The following is a 21,149-nucleotide window of genomic DNA, read 5'->3' on the forward strand; positions in this document are numbered from 1 at the left end:
GGGATTGCAGGGTATACCCTTTGGTTGGGTGATGATGCATGGACAGGATGGTAACTATGGCAATGAGACGATGTATGATGGAAGGAATGTAAAACTAAGTTCCCCCATGTAGACTATCACACAATACACAATAAAACATTAAAAAAAACAAAAAGAGTTCTTAAAAGGTCATATGCAGAAAGATGCATTTAATAATAAACCAGAAAAGCTTGTTCATGTGATACTCTTATAAAGGAATATTACCTTCTCTGGTGTTTTTAAAATTAGAAGTTTTTCACGAGCACAATAGTTTGTAGAGCAAGATCTACGTCGGATGATGTGCTGGAGTCTTTCTAGCTCTTTCTTATAATAATCTCGTTCTTCTTCTAAGCCTTTCAGGAATGTATCTAAACGAGAAGGTGACCTATCTCGACGTTTTATTCCATGTTCTAGCCGCATCCTCTCAACTTCTAATGTTAGTTCTTTTTCTGCAAATTAAAATGATTAAATATTAAAAGCATATTGCATTTATAATAGTCAAATAAATTGTCAATAACTTTAAAACTTCTTTAAGAACGCAAACTACTAAAAATCATAAGCTATTTTACATATCATCTGTAAGAGCCAGATATATCAAATAGGCTAATATTGAGAGGACAGGAAAAATATAACACAAGCAAAAATTAAATTCTATCAAAGGGAACATACATAAGTAGGCATCTAAGCTCACTGACAATCTCGCTGGTCTACATGTGAGTGGAAGTGGGGGAAAGGCAGTAATGAAGATATGGGCTGAGCTCGACCATGTTCCATAGACTCCTGTGGACCTGGAGAGAGAGGAGGAAGGCTCACTGGTCTGAAGTTTGGGGAGACCTGGAACTCCTGAGCCCATGATACTGACCACTCTAAGTGGACTAGAGCCGAGAGTGAAGTGCCCAGCAGATATGATGTGGGGGAGACACACAGGAACACTCAAACTTGCAGAGTATCCATCTGACCTAGCTTTGATGGCTTGATGACCAGAGCTTGACTAGAAGAAGAAAAAGAAATCTGATAAAGGAAGCAAGTGTAACTTGCTACAATTTGATGAACTTGACCTATACTTATGGATGTAGTAGCTCAAGGTACCAACCAGGAGTAAAGAAGTTTTCACATAAAGGATCAAGCCTGTCCCCTCGGTATATAGGGTTGATTGTTGTTGTTGTTATGTGCCGTGGAGTCGGTTCAGACTCATAGCAACCCTGTACAGGGCTTCTGAGGCTGTAAATCTTTACGGGAGCAGAAAGCCTCATCTTTCTCCAGTGTGTCAGCTGGTAGTTTCAAACTGCTGACCTTGCGGTTCACAGCCCAATTCGTAACCACTATGCTATAGGGATGGGCAAATCAAACACTGGCTACTTAAAATAGGGGGCAGGGGACTATAAAGGCATGAAATGGCTGGCTTAAAAGCTTTCAAGAGAGAGTTTAGTTTCAGAGCGTGTGGGGAAAGGTAGAATCCCCACTGAATCGTTTTCATCTTGTCTAGATGGATCTAGTGAAAGGAAATGGGAATAGGACTCTTGATTCAACAGTGAGTAACTGTTATCATGACTAAATGCGATTGTCACAACTGCCAAGGTAGAAGTTTTCTAACATAAAGAGGGGAGTAGTTAATCTCACATTCCAGGAACAGAGGACCCTAGGACCATCAGGAGAGAAGAACATGAATAGAACGTGGAACCCTAAACCAGAGAAGCAGCGACACCTGAGATGGAGGCAGAGGTAATGGCCTGGAGAGACAGAGCAGCTGAGGACTCAAGACTCACGGAATGAGAAAAGCTGTGTGCTGGCAGCCAGGAGGTTGGCTTGCAGAACATGTCCTTTGATTGTTTAAATGATTATATACGTGAGTGTTTTTGTGTACATAAAAAAAACAAAATAAAACAAAAACCCACAGGGGATAGAAGCAAATAATGTTAAATGATGATGCATGGAGGGGACTGTAATAATTACAATGAAACAAAATACAAAAGGATGAGTGCAAACCTGTGTTCTCACATGTAAACTATTACTCAAATCACAATACAAGCTTAAAAAAAAAAAAAAAAAGTATATTGCCATGTGTGGCAACTATGTACTAAATGTCTGTCCTGAAAAAAATGTCTAAGAAAAACAGTCTTTTCAAGAAAAAAAAAAGATTAAATTTTAAGTTTAAATAAAATCCAGAGTCCAAGTCTCCCAGCTTTGGTTTTAACACAAGAATGGATACTATGCAGGATTACCAAATAAAACAATGTATTACAAATAAGTAAATTGTTCACCAGGAAGCTATCAAGACAAGCAATCAATTTCCTTCAGGACAAACCCCCCTCTAAGACTAAAACTCAAAGGAAGCTTGCTGGCGACCACATTGGTCTACTGGTGAGTAGAAGAGGGGAAAAGACAGCAATGAAGAAATGGGCTGAGTTCAACCACAGTCCGTTGATTCCTGTTGACCTGGAGATGAGAGAGAGAAGAAGAAGGGCTGGTAGCTCCAAAGTGTGGTGAGACCTGAGGACACTTGAGCCCATGGACAAGAACATAGCCAAAGAGGACTAGAGCTGAGAGTGAAGTAGGCAGCTGATATGAAGTCAGGGGAGATGCACAAGAACACCCAATGTTGCAGACACTGCCCATTTGACCTAGCCTCGATGGCTTGATAATCAGAATTCAACTAGAGGAAGATTACAAAAAAGGATAATAATTTTCTTTTTATAAAGGAAACAAGGGTAAATTGCTACAGTTTGATGACCCTGACCTACACTCATGGAGGTTTTAACTCTAAATACCAACAGAGAGAGGAGTCTTCACATCAAGTATCAATGCTACCCCTCTGTACACAGGGTCAAAAGGGATGGGCAACTTAAACATTGGCTACCTAAAATGAGGGGGCCGTAAAGGCACGAACTGACTGGCTTACAAGGTTTCAAGAGGGAGTTTAGTTTAAGAGTGTAGTGGGGAAGAAAGAGTCCCCAATGAATAGTTTTCATCTTGTCGAGCTGGGGATAAGATTTGTAGGACTCAATAGTGAATATCTGTTATCATGACTAATTGCGACTGTCACAATTGTAATGGTAGAAGTTTTGTAACAAAAACGGGGGAGTAGTTAATCTTACATTCAACAAACAGAGGACCCTAGGACCATCAAGGGAGAAGAGCACAAGCAGAATGCGGGACCTTATCTAGAGAAGCAGCGATGCCAGAGACGGGGTCATGGAGAGGGGGAACGACTGAGGACTCTAGATTCATTGGAAGAGCAGGACTAAGAGCTGGTGGCCAGGAGGCAGACTTGCAGAATGTGCCCTTTGGAGGTGTAAATTATTACATATGCCAAAGTGGTTAAAAAAAAAAGCTAAAGTGAATAGAGTGAAATACTGTTAACTGATGGTACACGGAGGGGATTATAATCATTGTAATGAAACACGGTGTTTTTGTTGAATGTAGAACTGATGATCTGCCCTGTAAACTTTCACTCAATCCACAAATAAAAAACCTTAAAAAAAAAACAACAATGCATTACATTCGGCATTTTCTGGTAACTTGAAAATGCACTAAAAGAAAATCTTTCTGTATACAGTTAATTGAAATATGTACAATTTGAACATTAAGCTTGACTGCAGTATAGCTTATACATAAACAGCTCAAATAACTTGAATGTTTCTCCAAATGAACACAATTAGCTATTAGCATAGAAACTGCCTATTTATGGGCTGAAAGCAGCTAAGTACCAGCAGTTTTATATTAACTCACTGTCATTCCTGTCTTTCTGACTCACAGCAACTCTACAGAATAGAACTGCTCCCTAGGGTTTCTCGGTTATAAATCTTTACCGAAGCAGACTGTCTCATCTTTATCCCATAGAACAACTGGTGGGTTCAAGCCACCAACCTTTTGGTTAGCTTGGCACCCCAGTGCTTAACCCACTGAACCACAAGAACACCCAATTTCATGTGTTGTTGTTAGGTGCCACCGAGTTGGTACCGACTCATAGCGACCCTATGCATAACAGAACAAAGCAATTTCATGTAGTTCACTTGAACTTAATTGATGCATATTAGAACTTTGAGACACCGCACTATTTTCAAGACACATTCTGATTTATTCCTATCGTTTCATTCCTTATCGAGCATTTAATTATATATATGCTTATGTTATATCATTTTATGTTAAGTGCTGTCAAGATGGGTCTGACTCATAGAGACCCTGTAAAGGGTTTTCTGAGGAGCAGATGGTGGATTAGAATGGCCGGTCTTGCAGTCCAGTCATCAGACCAGTGCTGATCCTATAGTGCCACACCATGACTCTACCTTATGCTTAATCACTAGCTAAAAATAAAAGTGCAAATCTTGTTGACAAGTGCTATAGAGTCAGTTCTGACTCATGGTGACCTTGTACAGGGTTTCCAATGTAAAGCTGGTGGATGGGTTTGAACTCTCAAACTTATGGTTAGAAGTCCAATGCTTATTCTACAGCACCACACCAGGACTAGGTTAAACAAGTCATTATTTTAATTGCAATTGGATAAAAGCTACAAAGAAACAATGTGTAATGCAAACTGGAAGATGAATTGCCTAATTCATCCTAAGTAGTAACCAGAATGCTCAGAGGAAACCAGGAAAGTGTGCTATCAAAGAAGCCATATAACCAGGCCTGGTGTTGGCTACTAAGAGGTCAAATCCGCTAATGAATGAAAAGCCTGCACTGTATGTCGGGTAATGGAGGTGGCTGAGGACCTTAACAAAATAAGTTCCGGTAGTGAGGTAGAACAGAAGGCAAACTGGAGTGGACTGAGGCACTAAGGGCTAGTGTAGGACCAAGCTGAGATAAATATGATGATCTCTCAAGACGCTGAAGCTACAAAGAGAAAAGGGTAGCTGGAGGGGCACAAGTCAAAGTTTTTTTTTAATAGGAAATTTAAGAGTCAGCCTGTTTGAAAACTAATGGGGAAAAAAATCAGTACAAAAGATAAAAATTATGTAAAGGAGATAATATGCAAGGTTTTTAAAATGAGAGAAGATAGGACCAGAGAGCTAACTCCCCGATTGTACCAGGAGGAAAGACAATGGGCAGGTTTTTAATCTGGGAGCAGTATATGAAACCAAAGGAATGTCTGCCTAATAGCTTCCATTCTCTCAGGAAACCAGAAGACAGACCATCCAGTCTGAATGAGGGTAGGTAGAGAAACCACAGGTTTAATGAGAATGGAAAACATTAAAATGTTTGCTGCAGTGGAAGATGTGTGCAGTGGCGAGGGGTGAGGAAGGTAGAGCACTAAGAGAAACCCAGGAAGACTTCCATACAATATTGAGAGTCCCACTGAGGTTGGGGACTATTATTTACAGTGGTATCAGAGTGGCTAGTGCATGCCCAAGCAGTGTTTAACTGCCCATGTATAAGCATATATAGAAGGTAAATGGTTTGGAAGCACCATGGCTGGGGTGTGAGCAGGGGGGCTACACTGAAAATACTGAGAACTAAGGGGGTTTGAGTTATCTGACAGATTCTGCTGAAATGATAGGCTTTAGATCGCTATGAGGGAAACAAACAAACTCTCATACATGGTCCTAAGCACTTCAGGCAGAGTGTAGTGCCTCAATGTGATAAGCACTGGACTATGAACCACGAGATCATTGGAATGAGCCCACCAGTCGCTCTGTAAGAGGAAGATAAAGCTTTCTATTTTCAAAATGACGTACAGCCTCAGAAACCCTATTATAGGGTCACTATTCGTAGTGGTTACGAATCGGGCTGCGAACCTTAAGGTCAGCGGTTCGAAACTACCAGCCACTCCGCGGGAGAAAGATGAGGCTTTCTACTCCCGTAAAGATTTACAACCTCGGAAACCCTGTACAGGGTCGCTATGGGTCGAAACCAACTCGACGGCACTTAACAACAACAACAACATGAGTCAGAACCTACTTGACAGCACTTAACAACAGCAACAATGTACGTTAGGAGTTCTGCTGTGGCACTGTAGAGTAAGCACTGGACTGTTAACTGCAAGGTTCAAGGTTCAAATCCACCAGCCAATCCTTGGAAACCCTAGACAGGGTCACTATGAGTCAGAACCAACTCCACAGCACTTAACAACAGCATGCGTTTTAACACTCTAACCTTCACAACATTAATCTTCACAGCAATCTTTTAGGGCTGGTGCCACCATCACTTGCATTTTGGATAGGGAAACTGGAACACAGAGAAGGTAAGTAACTTGCTCAAGGTCGTAAAGCTAGTAAATGGTAAAGGGTTAAATGGATTAACCACATGGATGGTGAAGGGCCAAGAAGATATCCTGTCTTTACAGTAAGTACACTGCCTTCTCTCATTTCCTAAGACACACCAAGTTTGATGGCACCAAACTTCTGAACTTGCCATTTTCTCTACCAAGTACATTCTGCCTCCAGATCTTCATGTCTGGCATCTTCTTCAACACTTCAGTCAGCCAATCTCTAGCATATTCTCTGTTTTAATACCACTCACCATCTAAAATTAACATGTCCACTTATAGTTTGTTTCTTAACTAGAACAAAGACTCCAGAAGAGTAGGTATCTAAGGCATCTTGTTTACCATTACATATTATACCCCATACCCGGAATAGAGCCTGCCACACATGGGCAATTCATAAACATTTGTCAACTGAAGGGATGAACTCTTACACGTTCATTAACCCTAGTCATTTAGGACTTGTAGCTGGCAGAAAGTCCATCTATTTCAATTGCATGTGCACTTTGTTGTTGTTGTTAAGTACCGTCAAGTCGGTTCCCAGTCACAGTGACCCTGTACAGGGTTTCCGAAGAGCTGCTGGGTGAGTTTGAACCACCGACCTTACAGTTCAAACCAACCATGCAGTCCAGCGCATTAGCCCCAGCGTGATACCAAAACTCCATGTGTACTATGAAGTAATACTTTAAAGTGACACAAATACATTTCCTTAAAAAGATTTTTTATTTCAGATGGTTTTCAACTTCAGAATGCTCTTCTTCTTAATCCTAACACTAGTATCAGTCTGCCTCAAACTAAAGGAAAACTATTCAAGGAAGATTCCCTGAAGCAACTAGTTAAAACAAAAAGAGAGAATATTGTAAATTCCTTGAAGAAGATTCCTACTGCATCTACAGTACCTAGTGTGGTTTCTGACATCTAACAAGCCCTCAAAAACTATTTACTGAATGAAAAACTACCTGTTAAGGAAAAAAACAAATCAAGAGAAAGTCACAATCAAATTTTAAAGTTACTAACATTTTATATCTTACCTATATCTGCAAAACTTTCCATTTTTTTGGCAAGTCTTTGCTTTTCTTGTTCAATTTGACAAACAACAGTTTCAAGATCTGCTTTTTTGAGGAGCTCTTCATTTAGTCTTTCCTTTTCTTTATGACTTAAGTCTAATTCCTGCAAATTGAAATACTATAATCAAAATCTCTAACAACTTTATAAAATTTTATAGTACTTGAAAATCACACATTTTCATAGCATATTTCTATACTAGTTTACCTATAATTATGTGTAAATATCCCTTGTTTATATTTGTATATATCTGTGCTCTACAGTTGCTGTTGTTAAGTGGTGTTGAGTCAGTTTTGACTTACAGAGAACCTGTATAGGGTTTCCAAGGCTATAAGTCTTTACATGATCAGAAAATCTCATCTTTCTCCTGCCATGAGGCCAGTGGATCTGAACTGCCGACTTTGTGGTTAGCATTCCAGAGCTTATCCTACAGTGCCATTCGTGCTCTTAAACTCTCCAAAATAGTGCTCTATTTGATACACCCACCCCCACACACAGAACTTCAGTTAGCCATGTATGGTTTCAACTGAAGTTAATTATCAACTGTGGCTAAAAGCACCACAAAGCCCAAATTAGCAACAGTGCTTCTTTTGAGGTGGTAAAACTATAACTTTTTATTTATATCGAATTTCTTTAGCATATTGCCTATTTTTTTCTAAATGAGAATGTGCTTGTGTAATAAAAATGATTAAAGCATTTTTACACTTAAACGACAGCAGAAGTAAGATTGTGTTTGTTCTAAGATGACCAGTGTGTGTCCGTAACTATGCAGCTCACAGCCTCAGCCTCAGCACAACGGGGAAGAGAAAAGCAGTAGCTGAACACGTGGGGAGAAAGACCAATGGATGTCAAGCATTTGCATAGTCCCCAGGACACAGAAACAACACAGGACAACTCACTGCTAGAGTTGATTTTGATGCATAACGGCCCTATAGGACAAAGTACATGTACCCAGAGGGTTTCCAAGACTATACATTTAGAGAAGCAGAATGCTTCACCTTTCTCCTGCAGAGCTGCAGGTGGGTTTGAATAAGCAATCTTTTGGTTAGCAGCCAAGTGCTTAACCACTATACCACCAGGACTCCTCAGAACATTATGGTGAATGACAAATGAGCTATTAGTATCATCGCTACTATCTTTAAAATACATAACCATAGCACCAATGGACAAATAAGAAAGGCCAGAAAGTCACTACAGCAGCAAACAGTAAGCCAATGCTTTTGAAAGTTGGCCAGAGCTAGAAGACAATTACTATGAATCACATTCAACTTTTTTATAGCATGCATATTAAGCTCAAGGAGGATCTAAGTATCTCCTAAGTGTCAGGCATTGTTCGAGGGGCTAGAGATGTAGTAGTCAACAAACAGCAAAAATCTTTGCCCTCATGAAAGTTACAATCTAATGAGAAACATCAAAACATCCACTTTCCATTTTATTGACTCCATGAGAGAATTTTACAACATTTAGGAGACATGCAGCAGGTTTAGCAAATCAATTATTCCACTGAATAACTGTATTGAACCTGCCAAAATGCAGTATGTGCCAGCAGAGACCTGGTGTGGCTCTGTGGGTTAATGTGCTGGACTGCAAAGTCGGTTTGATCCTCAAGGACAGCGGTTCAAGCTCACCAGCTGCTCCTCTCAGAAATCCTATACAGGGTCGCTATGGGTTGGAACCAACTCTACAGCACTTAGCAACAACAACAACATACGTGCCAGCATATCACAATGGCTTCCTTTGTTACTCACCTTATGCCACTAGAACATTGCAGCTAGGCAGTATAAAAAGCATTATGTTGTAAATTGGAAATCAGTATTAATCTTTGTAATCGTGAGGAAACTTTTGCAATTTAATAGGCTAATTCAAAAAGCGAGAACTTTTTGGTTGACCTTTTACCAGTACGTAAGATATTCTTTCTGTCAGTTCCAGATTGCAGACTGTATGCTGGTTTTTACCAGGATGATTACAAACATTTCTCATTTCAAGATCACCAGAACAAACTGTATGACTAAGGAAATGATTTGCACTGCCAAACATGGCTACCGAAAGAGGGTATAATCAACAATTATACTGAGTAATTGCCAATTTAATGTTGGTAAACTTAGGAGTCATAGAGTTGATCAAATCCCTAATAAGATTTCCCAAATGTGAATGTTACTTGTCACCTACTATATATGAAATTACAGCAAGCTAGAGAGAATATGCATACTATAGATTCGACCATCCAAAATAATGAAAGAAGCTCAAAAGATTATGCTAAGTGAATGGAGTCAAACACAAAAAGCCACCTAACTGCATGATTCCATTTATATGAACTATCCATAACAGGCAAATCTATAGAAACAGAAAGTGCATCTGTGGTTGCTTGGGTGCGGCGGCAGGTCAGGGAAGAGTGAGAAGTGACTGCTAGCGGTACAGAGCTTCTTTTTAAGGTGATGAAAATGTTCTAGAACCAGCAACTCTGCAGGAGAAAGCGGAAGCATTCTGCTTCTATTAAGCCTTATAGTGGTCATGGCTACATAACATTGTCAATACAGGCAGTCCCTGGATTATGAATGAAAACCGTTTCCAAGTCTGTCAAGTTGAATTTGTTGATAAGGCAGAACAGGTTCTTATTTAGGGTTGGTTAAAATTGTTTCAGCTGCTGACTGTAGCCTAACGTCTTCTCAGTGTCTAATGGTGTTTTATCTCTTCCTATCACTTCAATATTTCCATTTTATTTACAGTCATGATCTTTTTCCTTTTCTTTGATGCATCACCATCACTTGCATCAGATTATGCTTTTAAGGCATGGGTACAATATGAGAGAATGTTAAACCACAGAGTTACAAACTCAACAGTGATCCAACTTCAAAAGGAAGATGGTCTCCTGCCTCAAGCATATGATACACGCTACAGCTTCATGAACATCACAAAGCAGTGCATGCATTCCGTTATTGTGAGCCATTATATTTAACTCAAAATTTTAATGCAGCAGGCTTTATGGCAGCCCGTTCGTAAGTATCAGTTGGCTATAAGTAAGATGTTCTTAACCCGGGAACTTTATGTGTACTAAAACCCACTGAATTGCACATAATTTAAAAGGGTGATTATAATGAAAATTTTATCTAATTTAACATATATGTGTGTGCCCATATCTGTATAAAATAAAACATTAAAAAATTTTTCTTACTAAAAATTCTGGCATTTTTCACTTTGACATCTACTTACCAGCTGAAGCTTTGAAATTGTTTCTTCAAGATCTCGCATTTCACAGAGTTTTCTTTTAATCTCTTTCTAGGAATAAAGAACCTATTAATACTCTGCTGGGAGGAATGTAAAATGGTGAACCTACTCTGGAAAGCAGTCAGGCTGTTCCTCAAACAATTAAAACACAGAGTTACCCTATGACACAGGAATCCCACCCTTAAGCATACCTCAAAAGAAATAAAAACATATATCTGTGCAGAAGCCTAAGCATGAATGTTTACTGCACCATTTTTTCTGCATTAGCCAAATGTCCGTCAATGGATGAGTAGATACACAAAATGTGGGAAAGCCATACAACGGACTATCACTTAGCCATAAAAATGAATGAAGTATTGATATACAAAAGGGCTTCAAAGAAGTTCATGGAATTAAAAGATAATAGAATTTTCCCGCAAACTTTTTGAAGCCCCATTGCATGCTGTAACATGAATGGACCTTGAAAACTAACGGAATGAAACCATTCAGCCACAAAAATCACATACTACAGGATTCCATCCACAAGGAAGTCTAGAGCAGGGGAATTTAAAGTAGATCAGTGGTTGCTTAGGATGGGAGGCAATAAGGGACAAGAAGGATGATAGCTAATGGTACAAGCTTTCTTGTTGAGGTGATGAAAATGTTCTAAAATTGACATCAATCATTAGCTGGGATGTGATAATGGCTGCACAGCTCTATGAATATACTAAAACATCATGAATTCTACACTTTAAATGAGTGTATGGTATGTGATTTGTATCTCAATAAAGCTATTAAAACAAACAAAAAGTCTATTAAGTAAATACCCAAAGTCTAAGAATGCTTATCACTAAGTCATAATGCAAATGAGACTGCATAGTTTTTCAAGTAGTTCATGTTCTCTCTCACCAGTGAGACAGATTTGAGGCTTCCACCCTATTACTCAGCTTCCAGGAGGAAGAGGCAAAGTTGAGGCTTGTCTTTAATCTCCTGGTGTTCTGAATGTTCCTAGGGATCTATTTGTAATATCTGAAAACAACAGGGTGTCTATCATTGTTTTGGGGTTTTCTGGCCTAGATACTTGTAGAACTTTTCCAGAGCCTCAAATTTTAGGACATTGTTCACGGCACTCTCATCTCCTGACTTTCTGATCCTAGTTGCTCTCTCACTACCTGAATCCCCAGTCCTGTAACTGAGAGAGCTGGATGCTGTGATTGAAATGGCACCTTGCTTTCTTATACCCATGCTAATAAGAATGTTCTGTGGAACCAAGTGGTCCATCCTGAGCACTGTCAGTGGGCCGTGAGACACTGTGTTCAGCATGCTGCATGTACAGCACAGAAGAGGCTGAGGTGCAAAAGGAAGCAGATGAGATACACAAGTGTTGCAACAAAACAAACCCAACAAAAACACTTAAAATAGCACCAATTAATGAAGGTAATGCTGCAAAAATCAATTTCGTGATACAGAGCATATGCCTTTCAAACTGGGTTACACCTACCTCTACCACAACATGAAAACTTTACACGTGAGATGCCAAACACAATTTTAAGGAATCAGTACCTGAATCCTTAACTTGGCGCTATAAAACCCACTGCCATCAAGCTGATTCCTACTCGTGGTGACCCCATGTGGCACAGCTGAATGGGTTTGAGTGCCAACTTTCTCAGTAGAAGCTGAGTGTAAACTACACAGGAGGAACCTACTTGGCAAGGTAAGTCTTTTAAAAACGTGCTGACAATGTGCTTACGATCTGGCCATTGAGTGAGTTCTCCTTTCACACCTTCTCTTTAACAAAAGAGGCACACCTCCTCCTGTCAGAATGGCACACTGTCTTGAGATATAAAAAACTTTTGGAGCACCAAAAAAAAAGGATAATCTGAAATGCTGAGGCTAGACAAAGCATTTAGTTAAGGCACTATTTCTATTATACCTTATTAAAGGGAGATATTGCCAATAAAATTTTACTTTTATTTAATAATTATTTATCAACATTTTCACATATTTATCATTCTTATTCACTAGTTACTAATAATTATAATGATAACAATAAAAGAACATCTTAACACTTCAAACTTTATAGTTCCAAGAAATTAAAAACAAATTTCAATTTACACTATTTTTATTGCATACACACGCACAGAAAAAATACCCAAGCATAAACATAAATCAAAATCGAATAAAATTTTGTGGTGCAGTAAAACGGCAATAAGAGCACTTATATTCCATTGACTATATATCAGTTTTATTCTACAATGTCAATATTTACAACAGACTGGAAATTATATCCTTTGCATCTATTTAGACTTAAAAAAAATTAAATATGTTAGCTAGCACATTAAAAATGTGCAAGGACACAGTTTTGAAAAATAACTTCTTTGAGGGGAAACACAAGATGATGTGGAGAATAAACTCAGAAGCTCTCACAAAAGAAAGGGATAAAAGGACAGAGATAAACAAACCTCTTAAAGGAAAAGATGACAGAGTGTGGAGATCTATCCCAAGAATACATGTGCTTAAGAAAAACACCCACACAATGAGACAAATGCAATTATTTAAAGGTTTAAACAACATTTTAAAAAGGTGAATTAAGAAATAAGAACAAAGAAAAACAAGACGTATATACAGACATCTACAGAGTTCAAGCACACTGTGTTCTAGAATTAATGAATATACCCACAGCCTACACAAGCCATTACCTTTGCTTCCCCAATTTCTTTATCGGCAGTCTCAAGTACTTGTTCTTTATGTCTTTCCAACTGCTGTGCTAACTGGTCTATTTCAGTTAATTCTTGGCAGAGTTTTTCATTTTTGTTACTTAAATGAACAACTTCAGTAGTGACTGTTTCCTTGCTTTCCATAAGCTCTTGTATATGCTTCTCCAGATCTTTATTAGCTTGCTGAAGAAAGTCAACCTAAATTGAATTTGTAATCCATAAGGTATAGGAATCAGAAAATTATCAAAATACTATTCCAAAATACTGCATTTTAAAAGCTATCAAAACTTAAAACCAAAGTTATTTTACTTTCATTGTTCTGATTTTCTAAACTACTAATATGTGGTTTGATAAACATATATATGCACTGGCTCTAATTTTCAAGCATATTTAAGAAAGTTGCATGAACTTTTTCTAAATACAGAGTTCTAAAAATATGAGAAGAGTTTCACTACGATGATACTACTATTGTTGTTGTTAGGTGTCATCAAGTCAGTACCGACTCATAGCGACCTTATGATGCACAACAGAACGAAACACTGCCCGATCCTGGGCCAACCTCACAATTGTTGCCACACTTGAGCCCACTGATGCTGCCACTTGGACAATCCATCTCTCTGAGGGTCTTTCTCTTTTTCTCTGATCCACCACCTTACCAAACATGATAACCTTCTCCAGATACTAATGTAGTAGTATGGGGGGGTGGGGGGAATTCAAAAAGTTTATAGAAAAATAGAATTAAAAGATAATGGGAAAGTGCAACTATTGGTCTCTTCATGTGCACAGGAAAGAAGAGTGATGACATTTTAGACATTTGCAATCAATTAGTTCAATGGACTAATGGACCACAGGAGCATCTGTCCCCAGCACCCTGACACCAGAAGAACTAGGTGGTGCTCTGAAACGGATCACATTAGAGAGTCCTGGATAGAGTGGAATATGTGGAACAAAATTATAAAAAGGACTGGAATTACTGATCAGAAAGAGACTGGAGGAATCCGAGACTATGGCACTTGGCCACCTTTCAGATTTGGAACTGAATGTACTCTCCTGGATCAATATTTAGTCAAGCAGTTATTGTTGTTGTTGTTAGGTACCATCAAGTTAGTACCAACCCATAGCAACCTTATGCACAGCAGAACGAAACACTGCCTGATCCTGGGCCAACCTCACTTCTGTTCCACGCAAGCAGTAGACACGTATATAAAGAGGATAACAACACTACAGAATGGTCAATCATTCAAGATCAAAAGCACAACATTTACTTAAGGACAAGGTTCAGAAGGGTTGGGAAGGAAGGTGGAATGGAAACAGACTCACAGGGAGGAAGTGGGATAACTGCTGTTACATGGGGGGGATTACAAAGATTCAGATAAAACGAAATGTAACACTTGTTTAAAGTAAAACTGATGATCTGCTCTGCAAACCGTCACTCAATTCACAATAAAGAGTTTACAAAAAAAAAAAAAAGATAATGGAATTTCCCTACAAACTCTTTGAAGCCCCTGTTAACAGCTAGTAACAGCCACACTTGGTATGTCACAAGTCCAAATTATGTGGAATGGATGTCTCATACTAAGAAAAGTGAATTACTACTGAAACTCAGTATTAATAAAAGATAATTTACACACAGGATTTAAAAGGCAATAAACTATCTTTTAAAATATGTTCAATATGCCATTAATAATTTTTAATGTTGATTACATGCTGAAATAACATTTCAAATATATTTGGGATAAATAAAATACATTATTAAAATTAATTTCCCTGTTTCTTTTTAGTTTGATAAATCAGGCTACTAAAAAATTTTAAATCATATATGTGGCTCATATATTCCTATTGAACACTACTGCTCTAAAGCTAGCAGCTAGTATTTTTGACGTGCTCTGGTAGCATAGTGTTTACGAGTCAGGTTGCCAACCTCAAGGTCAGCAGTTCAAAACTACCAGCGGTTCCACGGGAGACAGAGGAAGCGTTCTGCTCCCATAAAGATTTACAGCCTTGGAAGCCCTGTGCAGGGTCACTATGAGTTGGAACTGACTCCACGGTATTTAGCAACAACAACATTCTGGTTGTAGCCTAGGAACCTTGGGCACAACTATAGTTCATAGGTCACATTTAAGTGAATTCCCCTGCTAAGCCTTTGGTCAAAAGAATGGCAAGAAAATCTACTATACAGGTAGAAATATACAATGCATTTAATTTTTTACATTTTATAAACAAAAGAAAGAAAACCATAAAGAATATCACTCAAAGATATATTTTGGTGTATTCTCTTCTAGTGCTTTCTTTCTCTGCATATATATGTTGTTGTTGTTAAGTGCTATAGAGGTGGTTCCGACCCATAACAACCATGCATAGGGTTTCTGAGGAGCAGTTTAGGATCACATTGTGCCTACAGTCTCTTCTTCTCTTTTGAATATATAACATGATGAGGTACATGTAAGGGTATTTGAAAAAGTTCATGGGAAAGTGAAATTAAAAGACAACGGAATCATGACTAACTGCAATCGTCACACTGTAAAGGTAGAAGTTTTGTTACAAAAAGGGGGATGTAGCTAATCTTACGGTCCAAGGAGAGAGGACCCTAGGACCATCAAGGGAGAAGAGCATGAGTGGGACATGGGGCCCTATCCAGAGAAACAGCGACCCCAGAGATGGAGGCAGAGATGAGGACATGGAAAGACAGAGCAGCTGAAGACTCTAGACTCATGGAAAGAGAAAGGTTGAGTGCTGGCGGCCAGGAGGCAGACTTGCAGAATGTGCCCTTGGGTTGTTTAAATTATTATATATTCCTGAGTGATTTTGTGTACAACCCCTCACCCCCCAAATAAAAACAAAAACAAAACTCCAGAGGGATAGAAGCAAATACTGTTGAATGATTATGTTCAGAGGAAACTGTAATCGTTGCAATGAAATGATGAGGGTAAAAACCGATATTCTACCATGTAAACTATCATTCAATTCACAATGAAAACTTACAAAAAAAAAAAAAAAGACAATGGAATTTTTTGTGAACTTTTTGAAGCTCCCTCATATGTTCCCTGACTCATTAAATGCTCAGTGAAAATAACAATTTTTCAAGCTGTACTCTAAAGTATGCAACTATTTCTTTTTGTTTGGAAGCTGTGGCTCTATCAACTTTTCCCCAGTATAAATAATACCTCAGTAAGCAACCTTGTTACATAGACCATACAACAGTATGATTTTACATAATCAGTGAAATAATTTAAAAAGTCATTACCTGAATATTTAAATGAGCAATAAGCCTCTCGTTGGTTTTATTTCTGCTCTCCAGAGTGAGGATATCTGAGCAGCGACCGCCATCCAAGGCCATTGACAGGCGTTCTATCTCTTGTTCTCTTAGCTCAATCTGAACACAGAAAGTAGAGTTTTCACTTAAAAAAATCTGATTTTGAACTCAAATGACTAACAGTACACTAACACTTATTTAGACATACTTCCATTTCTCTTATGTCCTACAATGTAGTCAAGAGTTTGACATTCATATATGTACCCACATATACATGGATTATAAAGCACACATGTACAGAGGAATAAACACTGAAAAGATCAACAGAAGTATCACCAGCATAGCTTCTGTAAATGTATGTCTATTGACTAGACTCTTCCTACTGTTACAGTTTGTTTCCCTCTTCTAAGATTGTTGTTAAGTGCTGTCAAGTTGGTTCTGACTCACAGTGACCTTTCCGAGGAGTAGCTGGTGAGTTTGAACTACTGACCTTGCGGTTCAAATTGACCTTGTGGTCCAGTGCTTTATCATACAGCGCCACGCCAGGACTCTAAGATTAGGAAGTGTTTACACATACATACAGGGAGTATGGTAGCTCTGTACAATAAACACTGGGCTGGGAATCATAAGGTTGGCAGTTCTAGCCCACCAGCTGCCCTGCAGGATAAAGATAAGGCTTTCTGCTACCATAAAGATTAACAGCCTCAGAAACCCTATACAGTCACTATGAGCTGGAACTGACTCGGCAGTACTTAACAACATACCTACACACATACTCAAGTACTGGAGCTGAATCTGAAGTACCTCAGTGTCTGGTGGCAAAAACGTAGAATAAAGGAATGAATGAATGCATCACACTAAGAAAAACGGAAACTCATTATTAAAAAAGATTAGAAATTTACATGAACTGAATGGTACCTGTTACTCAGAAAGCAACAGATATACAATAAAAAAAAAAAAAGATCACTATAAACCACACTAATTCACATGCAAGAACCTGAAACACCCCACACATTTTCAAACTTCAGTTTTCTTTTCCAAAAACTGAAAACAGAAACTAAGCATTCAATTCAGCAAGCAATTTTACTGAGTATAGTACTAGGTACACAAACATGAGTAAAAGATGATACCTGACCTCTACACAGACACAGCTTTTCAGGGAAACTAGCAAAGCAACCAATAATTACTATACAGTTGGTGTTCAAATGACAGAAAAAAGGGCATAGATACATGGCACCAAAGTAGTTTAGGGAATAAAGTGATTTCTTTTACAGGGTATATATTTTTGTTGTTGTTGTTAAGTGCCGTTGAGTCGGTTCCGACCCATAGCGACCCTAGGCAGGAACTAATGATTCTAAGAACTAATGAGTCTAAGTCTTTGACTACTTGGATCCACAAAAAATACGCATGGAAACAGCAATGGAAGAAATCAAACAACCTATTAACATTGGGCATATCTGCTGCGTAAGACTTCTTTAAAATGTTATAAAACAAAGATGTCGATTTGAGGACTAAGGTGTGTTTGACCAAAGCCTCAGTACTTTTAATTGTCTCATATACATACATGTGAAAGCTGGACAATGTATAAAGATGACCACAAAAAAACTACTTGATCTGAATTATGGTGCTGATAAAGAATACTGAATATACTAGTAGTAGTAAAGATTTACACCCTCGGAAACCCTGTACAGGGTCGCTATGGGTCGGAACCGACTCGATGGCACATAACAACAACAACAACAACAGTAGTAGTTAAGTGCCGTCGAGTCGGTTCCGAACCATAGCGACCCTGTACAGGGTTTCCGAGGCTGTAAATCTTTACGGGAGCAGAACGCCTCATCTTTCTCCCGCGGAGCAGCTGGTAGTTTCGAACTGCTAGCCTTAAGGTTCGCAGCCCAATTCGTAACCACTACGCTACCAGAGCTCCTTACTGAATATACTATGGACTGCTAAAGGAACGAAGAAATCTGCTTTGGAAGAAGTATACTAGATTGCTCCTTGACAATGATTATAGCAAGATTATTATGTCTCTTGTACTTCATGCATGTCAGGAAGGACCAGTCCCTAAAGAAAGAGGTGATGCTTCGTAATTAATATGGAGGGTCACAGAAATAAAAAGGAAGACCTTCAGTGAGACGGACAGACCCAGTGGCAACAATGGGTTGCAACGTAACAATACTTGTAAGGATGGCACAGTGTTTCATTCTGTTGGACACAGGGTCATTATGAGTTGGAACCAAATTGAGAGCACCTGCCAAGAACAAGTAAAATCCCTCTGAGACACAGGCAAGTCCTTCTCCTATAAGTGGGTCATACTGGGGAGGAGGAGAGAGAGAACCTGCTTTACCATAAATCTAGTCCCACTGTTGACTGTTTGCTTTCTATAAATAATAATGATGGCTTTTACTTGTCAACATGTTGTGAGAGTCATGTGTGTACCTCTCAATAATACTGGATAGACATAGCATCCATATAGTGGCTGAAACTACTGGGTGGAATGCCCATCCTAGCAGTCTTAGTGCTGCTGCTTGAAATTTTTTAAGCAACCTGTGTGTGCAGCACAGAGACCTATAATAGGACTCTGTAAGAGAGATGACCAAGGCCTAAAATATATCAGTGGCAGAAGTATAACAAAAAAAATAATAAAGTTAAGAAGTATTTAGGCAGGAAAATTGACAGAAGGTGGTGAGTGGTAGGTGAAGGGAAGAGAACAAGAGCTAGAAAGACTCCAGAGTGTAGGTGGGCAGATGGTGATGCCACCAAGCACAGTAAAGAATATCAGATGAAAAACAGATTTGAGAAAGACGTTCCGTAATAGACATGTGAGTCCGAAGAGCCTCCATCCAAAGGGAAATGCCTTTGTGAAGTTGAACACGTGGATCTAAAGCTCAGCAGAGAGCTTTGGCCAGAGACAGATTTGGAAGTCATCAACATACAACATTATTTTAAACCACAAGAGTAGATGAGGCCACCTGAGGAAACAGAATCAAAGCAGAAAGTAGAGAAGAAATGATAAAAGGCAAAAAGAGGAAAATCAAAGAAAATGAAGCCAAAGTAGTAGTTCAATGAAATGATCAATAATGTCAAATACCAGAATAGGTTAAAGACAATAAAGACTAAAAGTTATCCTTTAGATCTAGCAATTAATGTCACTGGTGACATGAACTACAGTAACTGCCGCAGGTGGAGGCAGAGATGAACAGTAAGTGAAGACAAGGAGACATTCCTTAGGAAGTCTGCATAAGGGGAGGGGAACCATTAACAAGTGGGTGTCGGAGTTAAAACAGATTGTTTTTAAATGGATGTTAAGGATTTAACACTTTTAACACTCTAAGGGGGCAATCTGCCATTAGAGTTCCTTTTTTTTTTTTAGAGTAGAATTTCTTATAGGACTTCTGTTGGTGTTGTTGATAGGTTCCAACTCATAGCAATCCCATGTACAACAGAACAAAACATGGCCCAGTCCTACACCATCCTCAAAATTGTATGTTTGAGTCCACTGTAGCTGCCACTTTGTCAATCCATCTCACTGGGAGTCTTCCTCTTTTTCGTTTCCCTCCACTTTACCAAGCATGATGTCCTTCTCCAGGTCCTTCCTGACATGTGCAAAGATGAAGCCTCATCATTCTTGCTCCTAAGAAACTTCTTCCAAAATGTTACATGTTTGTTCTTCTGACAGCCCAAGGTACTTTCAATTTTCTTTGCCAACACCATAATTCAAATGCATCAACTCTTCTCTGGGCTTCCTTATTCATTGTCCAGCTTTCTCATGCACAAGAAGCTATTGAAAATACCATGACTTGGAACAGGCACACCTTAGTCCTCAGTGATATCTTTGCTCTTTAATAGTTTAAAGAGGTTTTTTTTTTTTGCAGCAGATTTGCCTAATGCAATACATTGCTTGATTTCTTTATTGTTTCTGTTGTTGGTAAGTACCATTGAGTCGGTTCCAACTCATGAGGAGCAACCAGTGGATTTGAACCACTGAGCGTGCGGTCCACTGTTTATCCTACAGTGCCACACCAGTACTGCTAAGACTGACCGGTAACCACTGTACAATGGTGGTATCAGTAAGAATGGTCAAGCAATTTTCTCCAAATGTCTCAAACACCTAACAGACATATGCTAAGGACTGGTCCGTTTATGTTTAAGAAGTACTTTGAAAAATATAATAAGTGAATATTATGAACTAAAAATATACCAATCACAATCAACTCTGATGCAGAATAATTATTTTCAGCATTACAAAGATAGCTTTTTGTTTTTAGGGGAGGGGGTTCCTATATTATGAGTTCTTTTCTTAGAACTCAATTTCTATCCAAATCATCTTCAAAGTACTTTACAAACTTAACAGTTACACCAACACGTAAGTTATATCTATATTTGTATATATATAGATCCACCTCACACCAAAAAAGGCAGTCATGTGCAGAAAATGAAAAACGTGTTACCCAGTTTAGACTTCAGTAGGCATATTAAGAAAGAAAGCCTGTAATTAACTCAAATCAGAATTGAGGCAAGACACCAAGAGGAAGTAGGAAAGAACAAAGCTGGTTACCGTTATCAACTTTGCTTCTCCGGATGCCCCTGTTTTCTTCAGAAAACTGTTTATGAGGGTCTAGTGCTTGTAGTGAAAGAACATACAAAATACGGCAACAGGGAAAAGTAACTCTCAAAGAGACTCATGCTC

At 38.8% G+C, this 21,149-nt stretch overlaps 1 protein-coding gene across 1 annotated transcript in view; it reads right to left on the reverse strand.

Annotated features, from left to right (window-relative positions):
- CEP135 (centrosomal protein 135kDa) overlaps window positions 1-21,149 on the reverse strand; it is a 92,503-nt gene that overhangs the window by 55,843 nt on the left and 15,511 nt on the right. Inside the window, exons 6-10 of the mRNA XM_006868074.1 lie at window positions 16,451-16,579; window positions 13,189-13,404; window positions 10,496-10,561; window positions 7,252-7,390; window positions 244-467 (exon numbers count right to left, since the gene is read on the reverse strand). Coding sequence (XP_006868136.1) covers window positions 244-467; window positions 7,252-7,390; window positions 10,496-10,561; window positions 13,189-13,404; window positions 16,451-16,579 — 774 coding nt within the window. The remainder of the gene's footprint in view (window positions 1-243; window positions 468-7,251; window positions 7,391-10,495; window positions 10,562-13,188; window positions 13,405-16,450; window positions 16,580-21,149) is intronic.

This window comes from Chrysochloris asiatica, unplaced genomic scaffold (genome assembly GCF_000296735.1).
Source record: "Chrysochloris asiatica unplaced genomic scaffold, ChrAsi1.0 scaffold00115, whole genome shotgun sequence".
Classification (NCBI taxonomy): domain Eukaryota; kingdom Metazoa; phylum Chordata; class Mammalia; order Afrosoricida; family Chrysochloridae; genus Chrysochloris; species Chrysochloris asiatica.